The sequence below is a fragment of the Anoplophora glabripennis genome, unplaced genomic scaffold, assembly GCF_000390285.2.
Source record: "Anoplophora glabripennis isolate ALB-LARVAE unplaced genomic scaffold, Agla_2.0 scaffold1113, whole genome shotgun sequence".
In the NCBI taxonomy this organism is placed as follows: Eukaryota; Metazoa; Arthropoda; class Insecta; order Coleoptera; family Cerambycidae; genus Anoplophora; species Anoplophora glabripennis.
In genome coordinates, this window is record NW_019417231.1 from 58,329 (window position 1) to 76,064 (window position 17,736).

The window sequence follows — 17,736 nt, forward strand, 5'->3', positions numbered from 1 at the left end:
AGTTTGAATATAATGGAGTAACATAACCTCAGAAAAAATATGTTTTATTGTGATGTACGAAACTATCATTTTTACCAATCATTAAAATTATTAATAAACAGGTATGTTACTACTATATCACTTGTGTATGACTACTTATAGCTAATTAGAATTTTGAGTATACTTGTCAACATAAAAAATTGAAAATCTCAAAACGGGTTAAGTCGACTTGCAACCTTTGAGAATTTTAACAAAGTTGGATAAAGTAAGGTATTCAGGGATAAGTAATATATTTAATGGTTTTTCAAAAACTAATGGCCAGATGCAGTCTACTTCTGTGCATATTTTACATCAAATGACATTGGTCATCCTCAGAAGTACAAAACAGGAAAAAAGAGTTTTTTAATCACTTTTTAGTGAAACAGTTTTATTTAGCTCCTCTAAAATATGAAATTTAGACTTATCCCCTTTTTCCTTTTTGCCACAGATTTATATTGTTTGTCAATTGGACAGTTTATCAAGAGAGATGCTGATTATAATCAATTGTTACCATTATTAGATTTTCAGAATTTAGAATATCATAGAATTATTCTTAGTCTTTCTTTACAAACTGTAATAAAAATGATTCTCTAGAAGTTCTAAGGATGGAATAGGGGTGGGGGTTTTGCAGGATTCATTATTCATTATTATAGAAACTTATGTGAAATAATGTAACACTAAATATAAATTTTTATTGATGATTTTCTATATATACATATTTATTACGCTGAATGGAGATCCATCTAAAATTGGTTGAGAGTTGAATGAACCAGTTGTGCTGAATTCATCATTAAACAGGGGCAAGTATATTGTCTTTTGGAAATGGTTACAATAATCAATATATATGATTTTAATTAATTTGATATAAATTAATACACAACCTATGAAACAATCAAAACAACCATTAAGAAATAGCAAATAACCTTTGTCGACACTAATGTCATGTGTACGCAGACTACCAGGCCTCTATAAACACGTGCACGAGAGAAATGATACATACCATATGTAACAGAAGAATGAACAAAGCATCTTAAAAGCTCTATCACATCAATGCTACTCATTCAGACATCTTTAAAGTAAAAACGTATAAAAAAAATTAAATAAAAAAAAAACTAAACATGAAACTTTCTTTTTGTAAAAAGTCGGTTATTAGGTACATTTTATACCTAAAACACAAAATGAATTACCTAACTTCATTTTCTAATGGGAAATTTCAGATCTAGATATGACAACATTGTTCTAACTTTTATTTGGTTCATCAATTCTCGAGCTTCTATAGATGTAAAAGATACCGGGTTGATTTGATCAATCATTACAATAACTGGGAGTCTGACAATGCCTGTAAGTACCGTTATCAACATATTAAGAAAATATGAAAATAATCCAAAGAATTTTTTTAAATAATTAACTTATATTTCATTATTCCAACTACAAACATTTTAATAGGTTTCCGACATTAGTAATAGTGTTAAAGCAGTCCAACCTGTGAAAGGTCGACAACCACTGCCTTCTCCAGTCTTATCATTGTATTGCTCCCAAATATAACCCGATTTGTAGTACTGGCTTATTACATTATTTATTAAATTATCCCTTAGCTCTTTATAAATTTTTTTAGCTAATGGTTTGTACGGACCATCTACATTAGAGTAATAAAATAAAGCTCTAGTAGCTAGGAAATTCATATTAATCCAGATTTGGCCCCTCCAATATGGAGGATCATGTTCTGTATTCCGTTTCATATACAAAGGAGAGGATTTTGAAAGTGACCTCAATCCATAATTTGTCCACAGTAGTTCAGGTTTACGAATGTTTGTCAAAATTTTTTCTAATTTTTGAGAATCAGGTTTTAATATCTGCAGAAAAAATGGAAATAAGCTAACATATCCAAAAGTAGAGTCAACTAACCTATATTCAGGTTTTTTCAAAACGACCCTATACATTTCCAAATTTTGATTTTGTGATCTAGGCAGTGGTTTTGGTCGTTCTAATTTCACAGCATCCGTATGGAGGCCATAGTCTGCATATATTTCTGCAAATTCTGACCAGTGTAAGGTATCCATTAAATCATTATTCTTTAAAAATTCTGCAGTTCTTTCATATCTGTACCCATCTCTTCCTAATAATTTAGATAATTTCGCCATAGTATCAGCTGCAATTGCAATCCAGCAATATAAATCTATATGTCTTTCATTTTCATCGGGATGAGATGCTCTTGGATAATCATCTAAACCAGAAGTAAGAGTTTTTGGATTTAATTCTCGTGTACCTAACTGGTCACGTCCGCGCCATCTATAAGAACCAGGTAGATTACCTTTCTGTGTTGTATTAAACCAGCTGAACCATGCCTTAAAAAATATTAATTATATTAATTTATTTTCTTAATCTTGACGTGAATAAAAATACCTGTAATCTTGGATATAATCGTTCTAACAAATTCCATTCGTCATCCTTAAGGTCACTACCATATTGATTTAAAATACTTTGTATTGTTAAAAAAAATGTTGGTGGATTTGCATTTGTATTCCACTGTACAACAAATTCACTTGGAACTTTCGCCAAAGCCTCAATTCCTAAAATTTGTTCCCTAGGTATCCATCCCTCTACATTCATTAGATCAAACCAATGACTCATTATATCTAATTCTAGATCGAGATCCCATTTTGAAATTAATAATCCATGAAATCCTTCATCCCAAAGGAAACCTCTAGGAAAGAAACTCCTAGAAGAAAATTACAATATTTGTATTGTTAATGAAACGCCCTTTTTTTAGCGGATTGTATTTTTATGTGATCGAATATAGCTTCTGTGAAATAATACATAAATTATATGTAGGTTTATTGGACAAGCCTGCAGGAGCCACAGTTCGTAGGTCTTTTCATGCGATCGGACTCGTAACCAAACCAATGTCAGTATGACAGTAAACAACAAAAAACAAAAAACAAGAAACAAAACCGTTATGTATTGACCAATATTAATAAAAACTAAACTTAAATCATATCAGGTATTTTTTAAAAATGATACCAAACCTGTCACACCTGATAGATAATGTAATTTTAAAAAGAAAGTTTTCTATGAATGGTCCAAAATGGTCCTAGTAAAAAAGTTGCATGGTTGATAAGTGAACTGCCAAAAAACTTCGTTTTAAGTATTTACAAAATGGTTAATCAGATCCAAATGAAACTAGGCACAGCTCCATTTGTTTGGAATAATCTCATAGAGAACAGTCACAAAAATATATAAAGTAATTGCGAATATTTTTTATACAAGAAAAGTCTAGCATTTTTTGAAATACTTTTATCGATTATCTAAATAGTTAAAAAAAAAATTGGGAATAAACGGCATATTTAGTGATATGATGATACTGATTAAACAAAAAAAATGGATGTCAGAATCTTTAATGCCATATTTAAACCCCAATGAAACTTGAACGCTAATGAAAACAAATAATGCAAATGTATGTATGTATGTATGTATGTATGTGACTGAATATTAACAATTTAGTGCCAATGTTCTCATTTTTTTTTTTTAGAAAATTTGTTTATTAAATCCAAGCTTGTATCCAAACTCAAAGTGTACAGTGCCTGAGTCCCACATGACCAAATTTGTTTTTGCGCCTCAATAAATGTGCATTTTAAAAATTAGCGAGGAAAAGGTACCAATTAGGACCCTAGATGAAACGTTCATAAGTTTTCGTGTTTAATATCTGTTTGTAACAGGTGTCCGCGGGGAAGGTATACTACTTTGTTTTGCCGCCATTTTAGTAAACATTAGTCTTGACAGTTCATATTTGGCAGTCGTGAAGTACACACGTGGCAAATTTATTATGTAACATGATTTAATCGTTAAAACATTTTATCAAAATCGATCATCGATTACTGTGACGATGAGAAAGTTACGTGAAAGCATGGACCACAACGTACTGCAAGATCGGCTGAAAACATTGCCGCTGCTCAAGAAAGTGTTCAAAACAATCAATTCGACGCCGTGCTCAGGAGCTTGGTCTTCAAAGAACAACTTTGGCCACAATTTTGCACAAGGATTTGCATTTGTTTCCATTTAAGATTCAGTTGACACAAGAGCTTCTTCCACAAGACCATTTACGCCGCCCTACATATGCCAATAGGATGTTACAGCTCGCCCATGACAACCCCGATTTTCATGAAAAAATCATAATGAGTGACGAGGCACATTTTCATTTGAATGGATATGTGAATAAACAGAATAGTCGGTTCTGGGCAATGGAAAACCCTCAAATTATTCATCAGTCACCTTTGCATCCATTAAAAGTGACAGTCTGGTGTACAATTTGGTCAGGAGGAATCATTGGACCTTACTTCTTTGGAAATGAAAACGGCGTAACGATAACTGTGAATGGGGAGCGATATCGTGATATGATTGAAAACTTTTTAACGCCACAACTGCATGCTTTGGGCTTGATTAACATGTGATATCAACAAGACGGTGCCACATCGCATACAACCAAGATTACAATGGAATTACTGCGAGACCTCTTTCCACAACAAGTTATTTCAAGAAATGGTGATGTTGATTGGCCTCCACGGTCGCCTAATTTGACTGCTCCGGACTTCTTTTTGTGGGGATATCTGAAAAGCAAGGTTTATGCAAACAAACCAGAAACGCTTGAGTAACTCAAACAAAATATTCGTGATGAAATTAATGAAATACCGCGTGAAATGTGTGAGAATGTAATGAAAAATGTGCTCAAAAGGGCTCGCATTTGTGAGGCTAACAGAGGCGGACATTTATCTGATATTGTATTCCATACATAATTGCCGACATTAAATAAAACATTAATCAATATAAGATCCATTCTCTTTCATTTAATCAAAAATTATAAACAAACAAAGTAGTATACCTTCCCGGCGGACACCTTGTACAATTTAGCAGTGTTTGTCAGTATCTCAGTGCTTTTCTACAAATCTTTGTCTGTTGAATTGAAAAAAAAATGTTCTCTTCAGAACTCCGAAAATTCGACGTTTTAACGTAAGTTAAACAAATATTTTAAGATTATGTTTCATTTGTTACTTTCTTATTTCTTGTAGATTTGTGTAAAAATGCGGTTTACACCGGAACAAGACGCATTTATTTTGATAGCACATTTTTGCAGTGGTACATGGAACGCAGATGGAGCTTGGTGTTACTCTTTGCAATCCTGTATATTGTGTGTTTAAAAACCACAGTTTAACCCTTATTAAAAGATATGAGGAAAAACATTGCAGACAAGGGCAAGTCGACAGGCAGACTCTTGTATTAACAGAAAATGTTGAATATATTCGACAACAAATGGTGTGAAGTCCTAAGAAAGCTGTTTCACAGTTATCTACTCAAATAGGTACCGTAATAAACTTAATATAGTTTGAATTACGTAAATTTATGTTTAACATAAAGCTGAAGTTAAAAAATAATTTTGAAAAATTTTGTTACAATTTATTTTTTTTTATCAACATCTTACAGTTTTATGCTGATTAATTTGTGTATTCACAAGAAATAATTCTATATTTTATATTGATATGTCGAGAGAATATTTCAATCAACATATGTCCGTAGGTGTATCAGTTGGGACTTGTCACAAGGCATTAAAGAAGCAGCTGCATATGCATCTCTATAAAGTTTCTATTGTCCAAGAGTTACGTCCTCCTGATCACAACCAACGAGTACGATATTGTGGATGGTTTAATGAACATTTAAACAATGATAATTTCTTAGACCTGACCTTTTAATCCGATGAGGCATAGGTACATTTATTTGGTTATGTAAATAGTCAGAAAACGTTACATCCTCAGAAGATAGGTATCAGTAGCAGTTTTCGAGAAGTTATAAATTAACAACCTTAACATTTTACAACAAGGCCGGGAATTAAAGCATGGCGATAAACTGCAGCATGGGTATTTTCAACAAGATGGAGCTACAGCACATACTGCAGCACAAACTATCTTCAGGAATTTTATGTTGATATATTGGTTACATCCTCTTCATGGATTTGAAGAGCTGGAAGCAGCAATTGAACGTGAAATAAACATTATAACTCTTCTTTCATCTTGAACGCGTTTTTGAGTGCATGAAATGTAGAGTAAATTTATGTTCAGAAAACAAAGATGGTCATTGTGAATGTCTATTATAAAGTCTCGATATAATAAATTTGTATCACCTGAGTAAAAATCTTTGTAGTTATGTTAGCTTTGTAAGGTAAATTATTATATATCTACTACTATTAGATAGTATATTAATATATCTATTATTATTAAACTTACACTTAAAGTCGGGACACCTCCGTATTGGCGTTGGCCAATTTCCAAAATTCTTTTTTTTTATGTGGTAGTACTCAAAAAGGCCTACTTTTTGATATTATATTTTTTGACGTGATATTTTCTACTGCCTACTATCATTAAGAAAAGCCCCTCTAAGAATTAAAAAACATATTAGGCATTTTTTTAAGAAAGAAATGGATAGTATTTTCGATTTGATCACACCTCAAAACCCTAAATATAAAGTTTCATTATTATAGCTTTTACAGGGTGTTCACAAAATAGGTGCAAACTTCGAAAAATTTCAATTATTGCAGTGTCCTGTATTAACAGTGAAAAATATTTTCAAGATATTTTTTCATAATTTTGTTAACCGAAGGTATATCCATGCAGTTTCATTGATATCACTCATACAGGGTGCTCACAATAGGACAACTATATTATTATATTTTTTTATTATACCAGAAATGAGTTTCACAACGAAATAATATTTAAATATGTATTACTATTTTCTATTAGTCCACCATGCACTCTTCAATTCGTCTCCTCTTTTTTTTAATAACTCTCCTCAACTGATGTGGTGTTATTTGTCAACATGCTTGTCTAATTATATTACATAAATCTTAATTAAAAAAATGTACGTGTTTTGTAGGATTTTAAGTGATCGAATAATCGGGCCCTTCTTTTTTGCGTTAATTTAAATGCAAGAATTTTTTAAATAATGATTTCTGGGATTTAGTACATGCATTTCCTCTTCATGTAAGGCAGAACCTCTACCTTCAATTATATGGAGCACCTATTCATAATGCGGTAAAAGTACGTCATTGGTTGAATGAGTATTTCCTGAGAAAGTGGATAGGTCGCAACAGTCCGTTAGCTGAGTGGCCATCAAGAGCTCCAGACTTGACGCCACTTGATTTTTATGGGTAACTGTGAAAAAGATAATGTATAAAACAAGGCCCCAGAACAGAGAAGATTTATGTAATAGACAAACATGTCGACAAATAACACCACACCAGTTGAGAGTTATTAGAAATAAGATGAGTCGAATTGAACAGTGCATACCAAATGATGTGGACTAATAGAAAACAGTAATATTTAAATATTATTTCATTGTGAAAATTGTTTCTGGTATAATAAAAAAAATATATGATTTGCTTGTCCTATTGTGAGCACCCTGTATGAGTGAAATCAATGAAACTGCATGGATATACCTTTGGTTTATAAAATTATGAAAAAATATCTTGAAAATATTTTCCACTCTTAATACAGGACACTGCAATACGTGGAATTTCTCGAAGTTTGCACCTATTTTGTGAACACCCTGTAAAAGCTATAATAATGAAACTTTGTATTTAGGGTTTTGAGGTGTGATTAAATGGAAAATGCTATCCATTTCTTTCTTAAAAAAATGCCCAATAGTTTTTTAATTTTTGAGGGTCTTTTCTTAATGATAGTAGGCCGTAGAAAAGATCACGTCAAAGAATATAATATCAAAAAGTAGGCTTTTTTGAGTACTACCACATAAAAAAAAGAATTTTGGAAATCGGCCAACGCCATCCTAAATACGGAGGTGTCCCGACTTTAAGTGAAACACTGTATTTAAATATTGAAAAAAAAAATTAATAAAGCACTGAAAAATTTATGTTTTATTAATAATATTTTCATTTAACAAGGTGGATTACAAAAGAGCCTCTATTTTTAAAATTAATTAAATCTTTCAATCAAAAAATACTTTTTTAATATAGGATGGAATAAAAATTCTAAATATCTTAGAGTATGATTATTTTGTAAGTAAAAATGTAAAAAATAATTATTTTCTATAGAAAAAAGAAATATATTTTGCAAATTAAAGTTCAATGTTTGTAAAGAATTGTAATAATATGTATTCCACTGGACTCATTTTTGGTCTTTAGGGAATTTTGTGTTAATCACTGACTCCATTGTAAGTTTGGTTGCCTAACAGTCGCGGTCATGTGAGACTCACACATTTATGAAAGCACTGTGTTAAATTTAATAGACGATTTTCTCTAACTTTAGAAATTAACCATTAAAACCGAAAGTTTCCCTATAAAGTGTACATAATATAAGCAGACCCAACTACAGTAATGAACATTTACCCCAGACTTACCGTGATGGAACTGCTGTGTAAAGAGGGGCCCTCCAGTAAGAAACAGGTTCTTTAGTATAAACACTCTGAACCACCGAGGCACCATAAAAGTAACCAATTCCACCAATCATATTACCTAACGCGGCTTGAGCAAAAGTTATTTGTTTATCTGTAAATCTAAAAGAAAAATGATACTTTCAACAGATAATTTGGTTACAAATTTACAAAACAAAATCTATGTTCAATCATTTCAATAATATCTACGGCATTAATACTGTTTAAAAACTGTTCAAATTGACATGTACAGTATGCTTCCCTATATTTAGCAAGCTACCTTCAGCTATTAAATTAGATATAATATAATAAGATATAAATATTTGAGAAAAATCCATACAACTCACAAACAGAGTCTAACTATGAATGGGGGTTGTACTTATAGTAGTGAATTCCATAATGAAAACATTTTTTTTTACTCTTTTATAATTTTCATACACTGCAGCTGAAGCAGACACTTTGGTGCTACGACGTACATTGTTGTCAAATCTCATAATTTAAGAGAAAGGCAGGAAATCTTAGAAGGAAGCCTAAGTTTAATTCTTTTAAATTAAATAAATAAACTATAAAACAGTTACAAGTTATGTAACAGAAAACGCAGACAGTAATTCATAAAGATAAATAAAATAAATGTACAAGTAAGTAAATAATCTGTTTACTCATCTGATTTTTACACGCATATTCTCAAAATACATAATAGTTTTCATTTCATGCATATCATTTGCAGTTAATTTTGTTATTATGGATTAATTTAAGATATCTAGCGCTGATTCAGCTAATGAAGTGGCTGAATAATAAAAAGAAGAGACAAAACATATAGTATTTTAATCACAATTTTGTAATTTTTTAATAATTCCTGTTTTAACTCTCCTAAATATGTGTCTGTGCACTTTTATGAATGCACCATGGCTGCGTGTAATTGTTTACTTGGTTGGAATATGTGGTGACCATAATATATTTCACCTGAAGTAGATCAATTTCAGAGGACGTTGATACAGAGATTCACATCATCCTTTAAAAAAAAGTAGTAACAAATACTTGTGTGTTTAGTTCACAATTACATCAAAAAATATTTGCAGACTAAAATAACATCACAAAGTTATACAAACTATACAAACGAAATCTGTTACAATATTATATTTCATTGCAGTTTTACTTTCTGTCACTTTGTTAGTTTCATACAATTGGCTTGAAATGATAGATAACCAACATAATGCAGTTTAAATAAGGATTATAACTCGACTATTTATAAGATTTAAAAAATTATATTTAAGATTGGTATTCTGGGATTAGTTATGCGCTATACTTGACATTTTTATATATCTTCAAAAATAACAATTGATGGTGGGAGCAAACATAAAGAAACACACTGCACTTATATAAAAAAAATTATGAGTAAAATCCTAATGGGAACATGCATTTTTGCATGTGTTGGATGATTGAAAATTATTTGCAAACTATGGCCGTGTTCAGCGAATGGTCGGACCAGTCAAAGTCGTTCAGCGGACAAATATTTCGTTGGTTAGCCCAATGAATTGGGAATATTGGGCAGGTTTTAATACAGCTACTAAAAACCTTCAGCGAATTGTTTGACTAAAGAAGTTTGACCGAACTAGTCCGACCAATCGCTGAACACAGTCTATATTGCACTCAAATTAGTGACTTAACTATATGGCACTTGAACAAGAATTAAACAATAAGACTTTTGAAACCTGTTGTTTTCTTAAAGATATTAATCTATTTTTAAGTATCAACAATGTTAATTAATCCTTTTCACAAGGCAACTTATACAACAAATAATTATGGATTCAATTTTTATGTATTTTTTCTATATTTATCAATCAAAGTAGCATAAAAAATTCCTAAACAGCTATTTGAGATTTAAATTATTCTCGTTTTCTATTAATTTTTACAATCAATTTTGTAATGTTCATACTTCTTCCATGTATGTGTTTTATTAAATTAATTGTTTTATAATTATTACTTTTAATGTATTTATTATAAGATTTTAAGTTTATAATAACTAAATATTTTGATAATTATAAGCTTTTTACGGATACATAGGAAATAAATAAATAATATATTTGCCACAATCAAATATCATATTAAGTTCCTAGTAGTGGCACATGACATTAAATCCACATATCGACTAAATACTGCAACTGATTATTTGGCAGTTTGACAAATATTACTTTGTTTTTGACATTTTTAAATATTCCAAGACAAACAAATGTTTTTTTTTTAGAATTTTGCATCATATCAAAATTTAATGCTCTGAATTATTTAAAATTAAAATTTTGGGTTGTAGTACAATAAACTGTTCAAAATTATTATGTATATTCACAATGCGAACACATGCACATACTTTAATAAAATAGGTGCGAGTAGTATTTAAGGAGGTTTATCCAGTACGGGGGTACGTCTAAAAGTCTAACGAGAGTTTCTATACATTCGCTAGTAACTAAAGTAGTAAGCCTTCAGATTTGGCAACGTTGCACTTGGCTGGCTTTGTTTGGATGCCTAAGCTTGAAATATACACCATATGTCACACCTGTGAATTTCAAATAATACGCTAGTCGAGAACCGCAGCATTGCCGCTATCACACATATGGACGTTAAGTTAATCAACAACAGCAGTTTGAAGGAGAATTATTATAAATTATGTATCTTACAAGTACCTAATCGATTTCTACGAGCTGTCATACGGTTCCTTAGATATCGGTTTCCCATTTATACAAGTTGCTGTAAAAACTGTTTGTCAATTGCTGCACATTCTATGTGGAAAGACCAAAAAAATCTGCATTCTCATAAGACTGTACTAAATTGTGAAAAATTATTTGATTAATATCACGTCTCTTAGGTATCCAAACTAGTCATAATTTTTTTTGAGGATTTTCTTCATATTGACAAGCTTATATTAATTTTTTTATTAATATTTGTTCGTCAATTCCAAATCAGATAAACCTCCTTAAGTGTTTTTCTTTTAATATACAGGGCGATTTAGTCATAATGTCACTAATTTTAAGGGAAGATAGGGTAAAATGAGTAGAATACGAATACGCGATTAAAAAATTTGAAAATGCATATTTAAGCTGAAAAAATAAATTTTCAAATCATTATTCAACCACCTTTTTGTACCGCTCCTGACCGCTGACCTATAAAGGTTTATCGAGAGTGAATCTGGACCTACTATAATTTCGGCCATTAACCTAGCTTTTAATGCGTTTTTAATCCGTTGTGAATGACAACGAATAAACAGAGCTTTTTACCTAGAGATATGAATGAATAAGATATTTATTACATTTTAAATAGTAACAAGTATTATTTATTTGTTAATAAAAACAAATGAATAAGGATAATTGTTTTCGAATGTATATTTTTTATCTTAATATTTAGTATTTTTTACATTGTTAATGTTTTCACTATGCTTTATAATTGAATACGAGCTTTTTTAGTATTAGGTATATTCAATTAATTATTCAGTTTGTACATATATCTTATTGTGTGATTTATTGCTTTTCAAAGTGTAGTATGGTACCTACCTATTTAAAATGACAGTACGGCTAGAAAAAACACTCAATCATCCATCTATCAGAGCTGGGTAATTACTTGTAATTTAAAGATAGTTACAATTACAAATTACTTTTTTAAAATAAGGAACTAATTACAATTACAAAGAATATTCTTTAAAAAAGGAATTATATTAATTTAATTACAGTTACATGGAAAATTGATTTAGCTTACTTTAGCTTTAGAATTACTTTTCTAATTACTTTTATGATAAAGTAAATTATAGTGATCAAACAGAGAAAAAGGAAAAAGTTAAGTTAAAAATTTTAATTAAAAGTGTTGTGTAATATTGCGTTGGTAATTATTTACTATAGTGGCACTCTCTCCAATTTTCACAAAATTTTGTCTACCCCCCCTATTTTCGATGGTGCTGAACACGAATCTGAAGTTTTTTTTGTGCGGTCGAACCCAGTTTTTGAGAAAAACTTTGTTCAAAATTCTAACTTGAATATTTCAGATAACTACGTAGAACTCTGTATATTTTATGTACCTTTACGAAAATTTACGAAAATGTGTTTCGTGAACAGTGTTAATTGTTCATAACAGATGTTCTGAAAGCTACATAAAATATACAGAGTTCTACGTAGTGTTATCTGAAATATCCAGGTTAGAATTTTGAACATTTTTTTTCTCGAAAACTGGGTTTGACCTTACAAAAAAAACTGCAGATTCGTGTTCAGCACCATCGAAAATAGGGGGTAGACAAAATTTTGTGAAAATTGGAGAGGATGCCACTAAAATAAATAATTATCATTTTTATTCCTAATCTAATACTGCAAACTAGTTCAGTTCATACTATAATTTTATATTATTGCTCTTCATTATCACCAAAATGCACTTACTTTCTGTTAATTCTGAGGTTAATTCATCAAATAACTTTTTAATGTTCACACGGCACAAGGCTTTCCTCAAATGAAATAATAGAAGTCTGCAAGTCTGTACGCAATTAGGCAATACGCATGATCTTAAAAGTAATTGTAATTATTAGAAAAAGTAATTGTAATTGGAAAAAGTAATTGTACTTATAAAAGTAATTTGTAATTAGATAGTTCAAATAATATAATTACAAATTACAATTCCTATAACAATTTTGCTGCAATTCCAATTCCAAATTACTTTAATAAAAAAAAGTACTTAAATACAATTACAATTACAGGAAAAAAAGGGAATTGTAATTGCTAATTACTTTTTCACCAGGAATTACCCAGCTCTGCCATCTATACCACTTTGTTAATAAAATGGGAACTTGCTGCACTTTGATTTTGAAACCAACTGCAAAATTCAAGACTATTGGGGAAATCAGCTGTTTCACTTCAACATTAGAACACTCTGTGATGCGCCGGCGCATTCCCAGTCAGTAAATCTGATACAAAGTAGGGTGCCGAATTAACGGGTGTTAAGGAGTAATTTGTTTTTCTTTGTAAAGGGTCGAGTAATTTTTTTTTGTCAATTTTCTAATAAAGATATGTTAGGCCTTCCGAATATGTGGTTAAAATTAATGACATTATCACTGAATCACTCTGTATATTGTACAGGGTTATACACGCTATATGGGACGGAATATTGTGGCCAAAATAGGAGGCTTTCAAAAATTTTCACTTTTGGGCTAATGGGTTACGATTACTTTTTAAAATTATTTTCATATTATACAGAGTGTCCCAAGTGTCCTAAAAGTCTCAAAGTTGTATTTTTTTAAATGGAATTCCCTATATATTATTACATTTTTGGATTCTCCGATAAAAATAAGTGCCTGTTTTAATAGGTTTATAATATCTAATCCTTAAGGTTTTTTAAATAATTTGAATTTTTATCAAAATGTAACCTAATTTTCTTGTTTCAAATACTTAAGAAGTATATCAGGTATGTAAGCAAAATTTAGAGTGAAGTAATAGATTATATTTTCTATACCAATCATAATAAACTAAACAATTGTCTACAATACACCTCCGACAAATCCGCAAGATATGAAAATACGCATGAGACGCTTTTGAAACTGTAACCCCGCAAATGTTGTCCAGAGTTAGCAGTGGTTTTGAAAAAATAATTCAGAAGTGTCTGGAAATAGACGGTCAGCATTTCGAACATCTGTTATAAATATTTTGCTTCTGTTTTATGTTATCGTTGATATGTTATTTAGAACTTTTATATAAAATACACGAAATGGTGCAAAGAACGATTATTTGGCATATTCTGTAAAAACGTAAAGACTTATGAACACAAAACCATTCGATAGGTAAATAAAAATTATCTTTTCTGGTAAGTTAAAAAATATGGCGTTCTATTTAAATGAATCAAGTTATAGCCACTTAAAGTTCTTATTTGATTCAATTTAATTTTTTAGACACCCTGTGGTCGCAAGTGTATTATGATAGGTATATAAAATATGATCTATTGTTACATTTTGATCGATAGCTGCACGGCGTCAGTACTTAAAACGATGTGTGCTAATTCTGCCCGGATTTGAATCCCGCAGCCGATAGACCGTAGATTAGCTATGCTTGTACGGAAGATTGGCACTCTCTGTGCAGGTATGGTAGGCTGGAAGAATATTGGCTTGGGTCAATGCGAGAGATTGACACTGGTTGGCATTTGACCACCCCCCCTAATTAATGAGGTTTTCCAGGTATCCCTCATTCCTGCACTGAATGGTGATTAGAGCCTACCAACATAAGTCGTTCCTGTGTGCAAATGCAGCCTGCTTAATAATAATATGCCGCCTCCTCTCCCGCACAAGTCTCCGACTTCTGGGCTAATTCTCATGGTTAGAATGAGGAGTAGAGTTATTATTATATTATTATTATTATTATTTCACTGCAAATTTTGCTTCCACATCTGATATTACTTCTTAAGTATTTGAAACAAGGAAATTAGGTTACATTTTGATAAAATTCAAATTATTTAAAAAACCTTAAGGTTTAGATATTATAAATCTTATTAAAACAAGCACTTATTTTGATCGGAAAATCCAAAAATGCAATAATATATAGGGGATTCCATTTAAAAAAAACACAACTTTGAGACTTTTAGGACACTTGGGACACTGTATAATATGAAAATAATTTTAAAAAGTAACCATAATAGACCCCCATATATCCCAAAAGAGAAACTTTTTGGAAGACTCGTATAATAGGCTATAATATTCCATGCCGTATAGCGTGAATAACCCTGTACATTCAATCTTGTACTTCCTGGGTGCAAATGTGGCTTCCTGAATAATTATACGCAGTTCCTGCTCTCGCACAAGTCTCCGACTTCGTTAATCGATTAGAATGAGGGGTAGATATTATTAAGGTTGGCAATAGAGACTTTACCTCAAAATGGGGGGTGATTGCGGTACTTTATCCGTCTGGGAACTTTATTACGCATGAACTGAATAATTTAATTAGTGAAAAAAAAAAATTACCCCTTATGCCTCAGTTTAAACTTTGATTCAAATTTTTCATCAAATCGACTCTCATGCCAAGCTAATGATTTTGTGTATGTTTCTCCAACCAGTGTCTCTTGTTTATTTGAGAAGCTTTCAGTCTCGAATATTACATCAACTACAAAAGGTATTCTACCTGTTAACTGTATTGCAACAAAATTCGGATCTTTCTGTAATGAGAAAACATGATTAGTCACTATGTACAGGGTGTTTCAGGATTCAAACTTTGGGAGGCCTGTTCAGGTAAAAATAAGGAAAGAAAATATATAAATACAGGACTTAAAAAGCTTCATTTTTTATATAAAGGGTGTTAAGAATTCCAAAAAAATAATGATATTTTTTAATGTGTTCAAAACAAAATACTTAATATTTAAATAAAACTTGGTATGACTTATGATTACATAGTTTCTCGCTATATATCTCAGTAATATGTATTAATAGCAGTGGTGGAGATATGGATAGGCTATCCAATTAATTTGACAAATAAAGTAATACGGTCCCGTAAAGACTGGTACCATCTTTGCATAAACATTTTATCCTGGTCTAAAACTGTCTCTTGTGTTTATCTCATATTTGCTACCGTTTCATGGCAATTTCACGTCAAGTTTTAATGGTCATTAGTTAAGGGCATATAAGTAGGTTGCTGTCTAATAATGCAAATAATTCATTAGTAATAAGCAAGGGATTGTTGTTGCCGGTATCATTTTGCATAATTATAATAATATCATCAATATTTTCAAATGTTGAATTATTTTTTTGAAATTTGTAACACCCTATTCTGGAAAATGAAGACTTTCCATTGTGTTTATACATATTTTTTATTTATTTTTACCTGGAAAACACGTCAATATACACACATATATATACAATATACAGGCTGTCTACTATAATAGGGCCACTCTTATGTATCTCCCTTAATACACGATGCATGTCAAAAATCTTTAATGTTTTTTTGCTGCATTTTTAAGGCCTTTATGCTCGTAAAAACAAATGGGGATCCATGACCAACTTTATGAGTAATCATTAAAAAACCGGGAAAGTACCGAAAGTTTAGGGCCGTCTAACTTTTTTATTTTAAGAGATAGAGAAAACTTATTGTAATACAATTTTATGGCAAAATTGATATCTTTCACCTAGTGTAAACATATTTTTGAAGTATTGTATGTAATTTGCTGCACCCTCTACGCGGACAAAAAAAAAATTGTTATTGAAACAGGCTCCACAGCCATCCACATACAAAAAATTGCTTGTTTTTTCCTCTTTCATTCGATGTACTACATGTCGCCTTTATCCTTTATATTTATCACATTTTTTATAATTTTGGCATCAAAACTACAAAAAATTTAAAACAATGTACTTCTTTTAAGCAAAGAATCTGCAATATCTGGTACCCATCAGTTTACTATCATAGAAGTAAGGTCCTATGATTTTGGTATCAAGAATTCTAACCCAAACGTTTACTGAAAACCTCTGTTTTAATGCAGTTTCTCCGTGCCAATGTAAATTACAATTAGTCCATTTGATGTAATTGTTTCTATTAAAAAATTCATTGTTACAAAAATTAGACACATCTGACCAGAGAATTCTTCTGCATATAAAAGAACTTCCCTCTTTCTTTCTTGTCACCACCTACAGAACCCTAATCTTCTCGGTTTATCTTCCTGCCTCAAGAGATGCACTTTTTTTTTGTAATATCCTTCTTGCACTATCCTTCTCTACATTGTAGTTTACTTAAATCTATCACTGTTTTGCTCATTTTTCCTATTTACATAATTTAAAATTCTGTTAACATTACATATTTTATTAACAACAGCTGATTTTATTGCCCTTAAGAGATCCATATCAGCGAAGGTTTTCTATATTCTGCAAGTGCTTGAATAGAATTGAAATTGCATTGATAGTACTATACAAACATACATATTACACTTCTCAATATGTGAAAATATCATTACACAGTGAACTATAAAAATTTTCAAACTAACTTCTGTATAAACAATAACAATAAACAAATTGTTAACTGAATGACATTACTGGGAAACACATTTGTTTTCATAGAATGCTACATTTAGCGTCTGTAAAAAATAATAAAAAATAAAAAATCAATAAGATAATAATAATGCAAACAGAAAATCTGTATTTTGCTTAAAATAAATACACTATATTTATTAATTTTTTTTTAGTTGATGTGACTATAACAAATTCTACGTTAACACAAAAAAGTTAACATTTTTTATACCAAAATTGTAAAAAATTTAATAAATATAAAAGATAAAGGCAACATGTAGTATATCGCA

General features: G+C 30.7%; 1 protein-coding gene across 3 annotated transcripts in view; it reads right to left on the reverse strand.

The window, feature by feature from the left end:
* Window positions 1–685: 685 nt before the first annotated feature.
* Window positions 686–17,736, reverse strand: part of LOC108914645 (mannosyl-oligosaccharide glucosidase GCS1) — a 58,497-nt gene continuing 41,446 nt past the window's right edge. For 2 of the 3 annotated variants that reach the window (XM_023456065.1, XM_023456064.1), the window contains 4 exons: window positions 15,422–15,612; window positions 8,416–8,571; window positions 2,422–2,737; window positions 686–2,363 (listed from right to left, as the gene is read on the reverse strand). In XM_023456065.1, the coding sequence (XP_023311833.1) occupies window positions 1,458–2,363; window positions 2,422–2,737; window positions 8,416–8,571; window positions 15,422–15,612 (1,569 nt within the window). In that variant the 3' untranslated portion in view covers window positions 686–1,457. The remainder of the gene's footprint in view (window positions 2,364–2,421; window positions 2,738–8,415; window positions 8,572–15,421; window positions 15,613–17,736) is intronic. The other variant, XM_023456066.1, reaches the window with a different exon arrangement.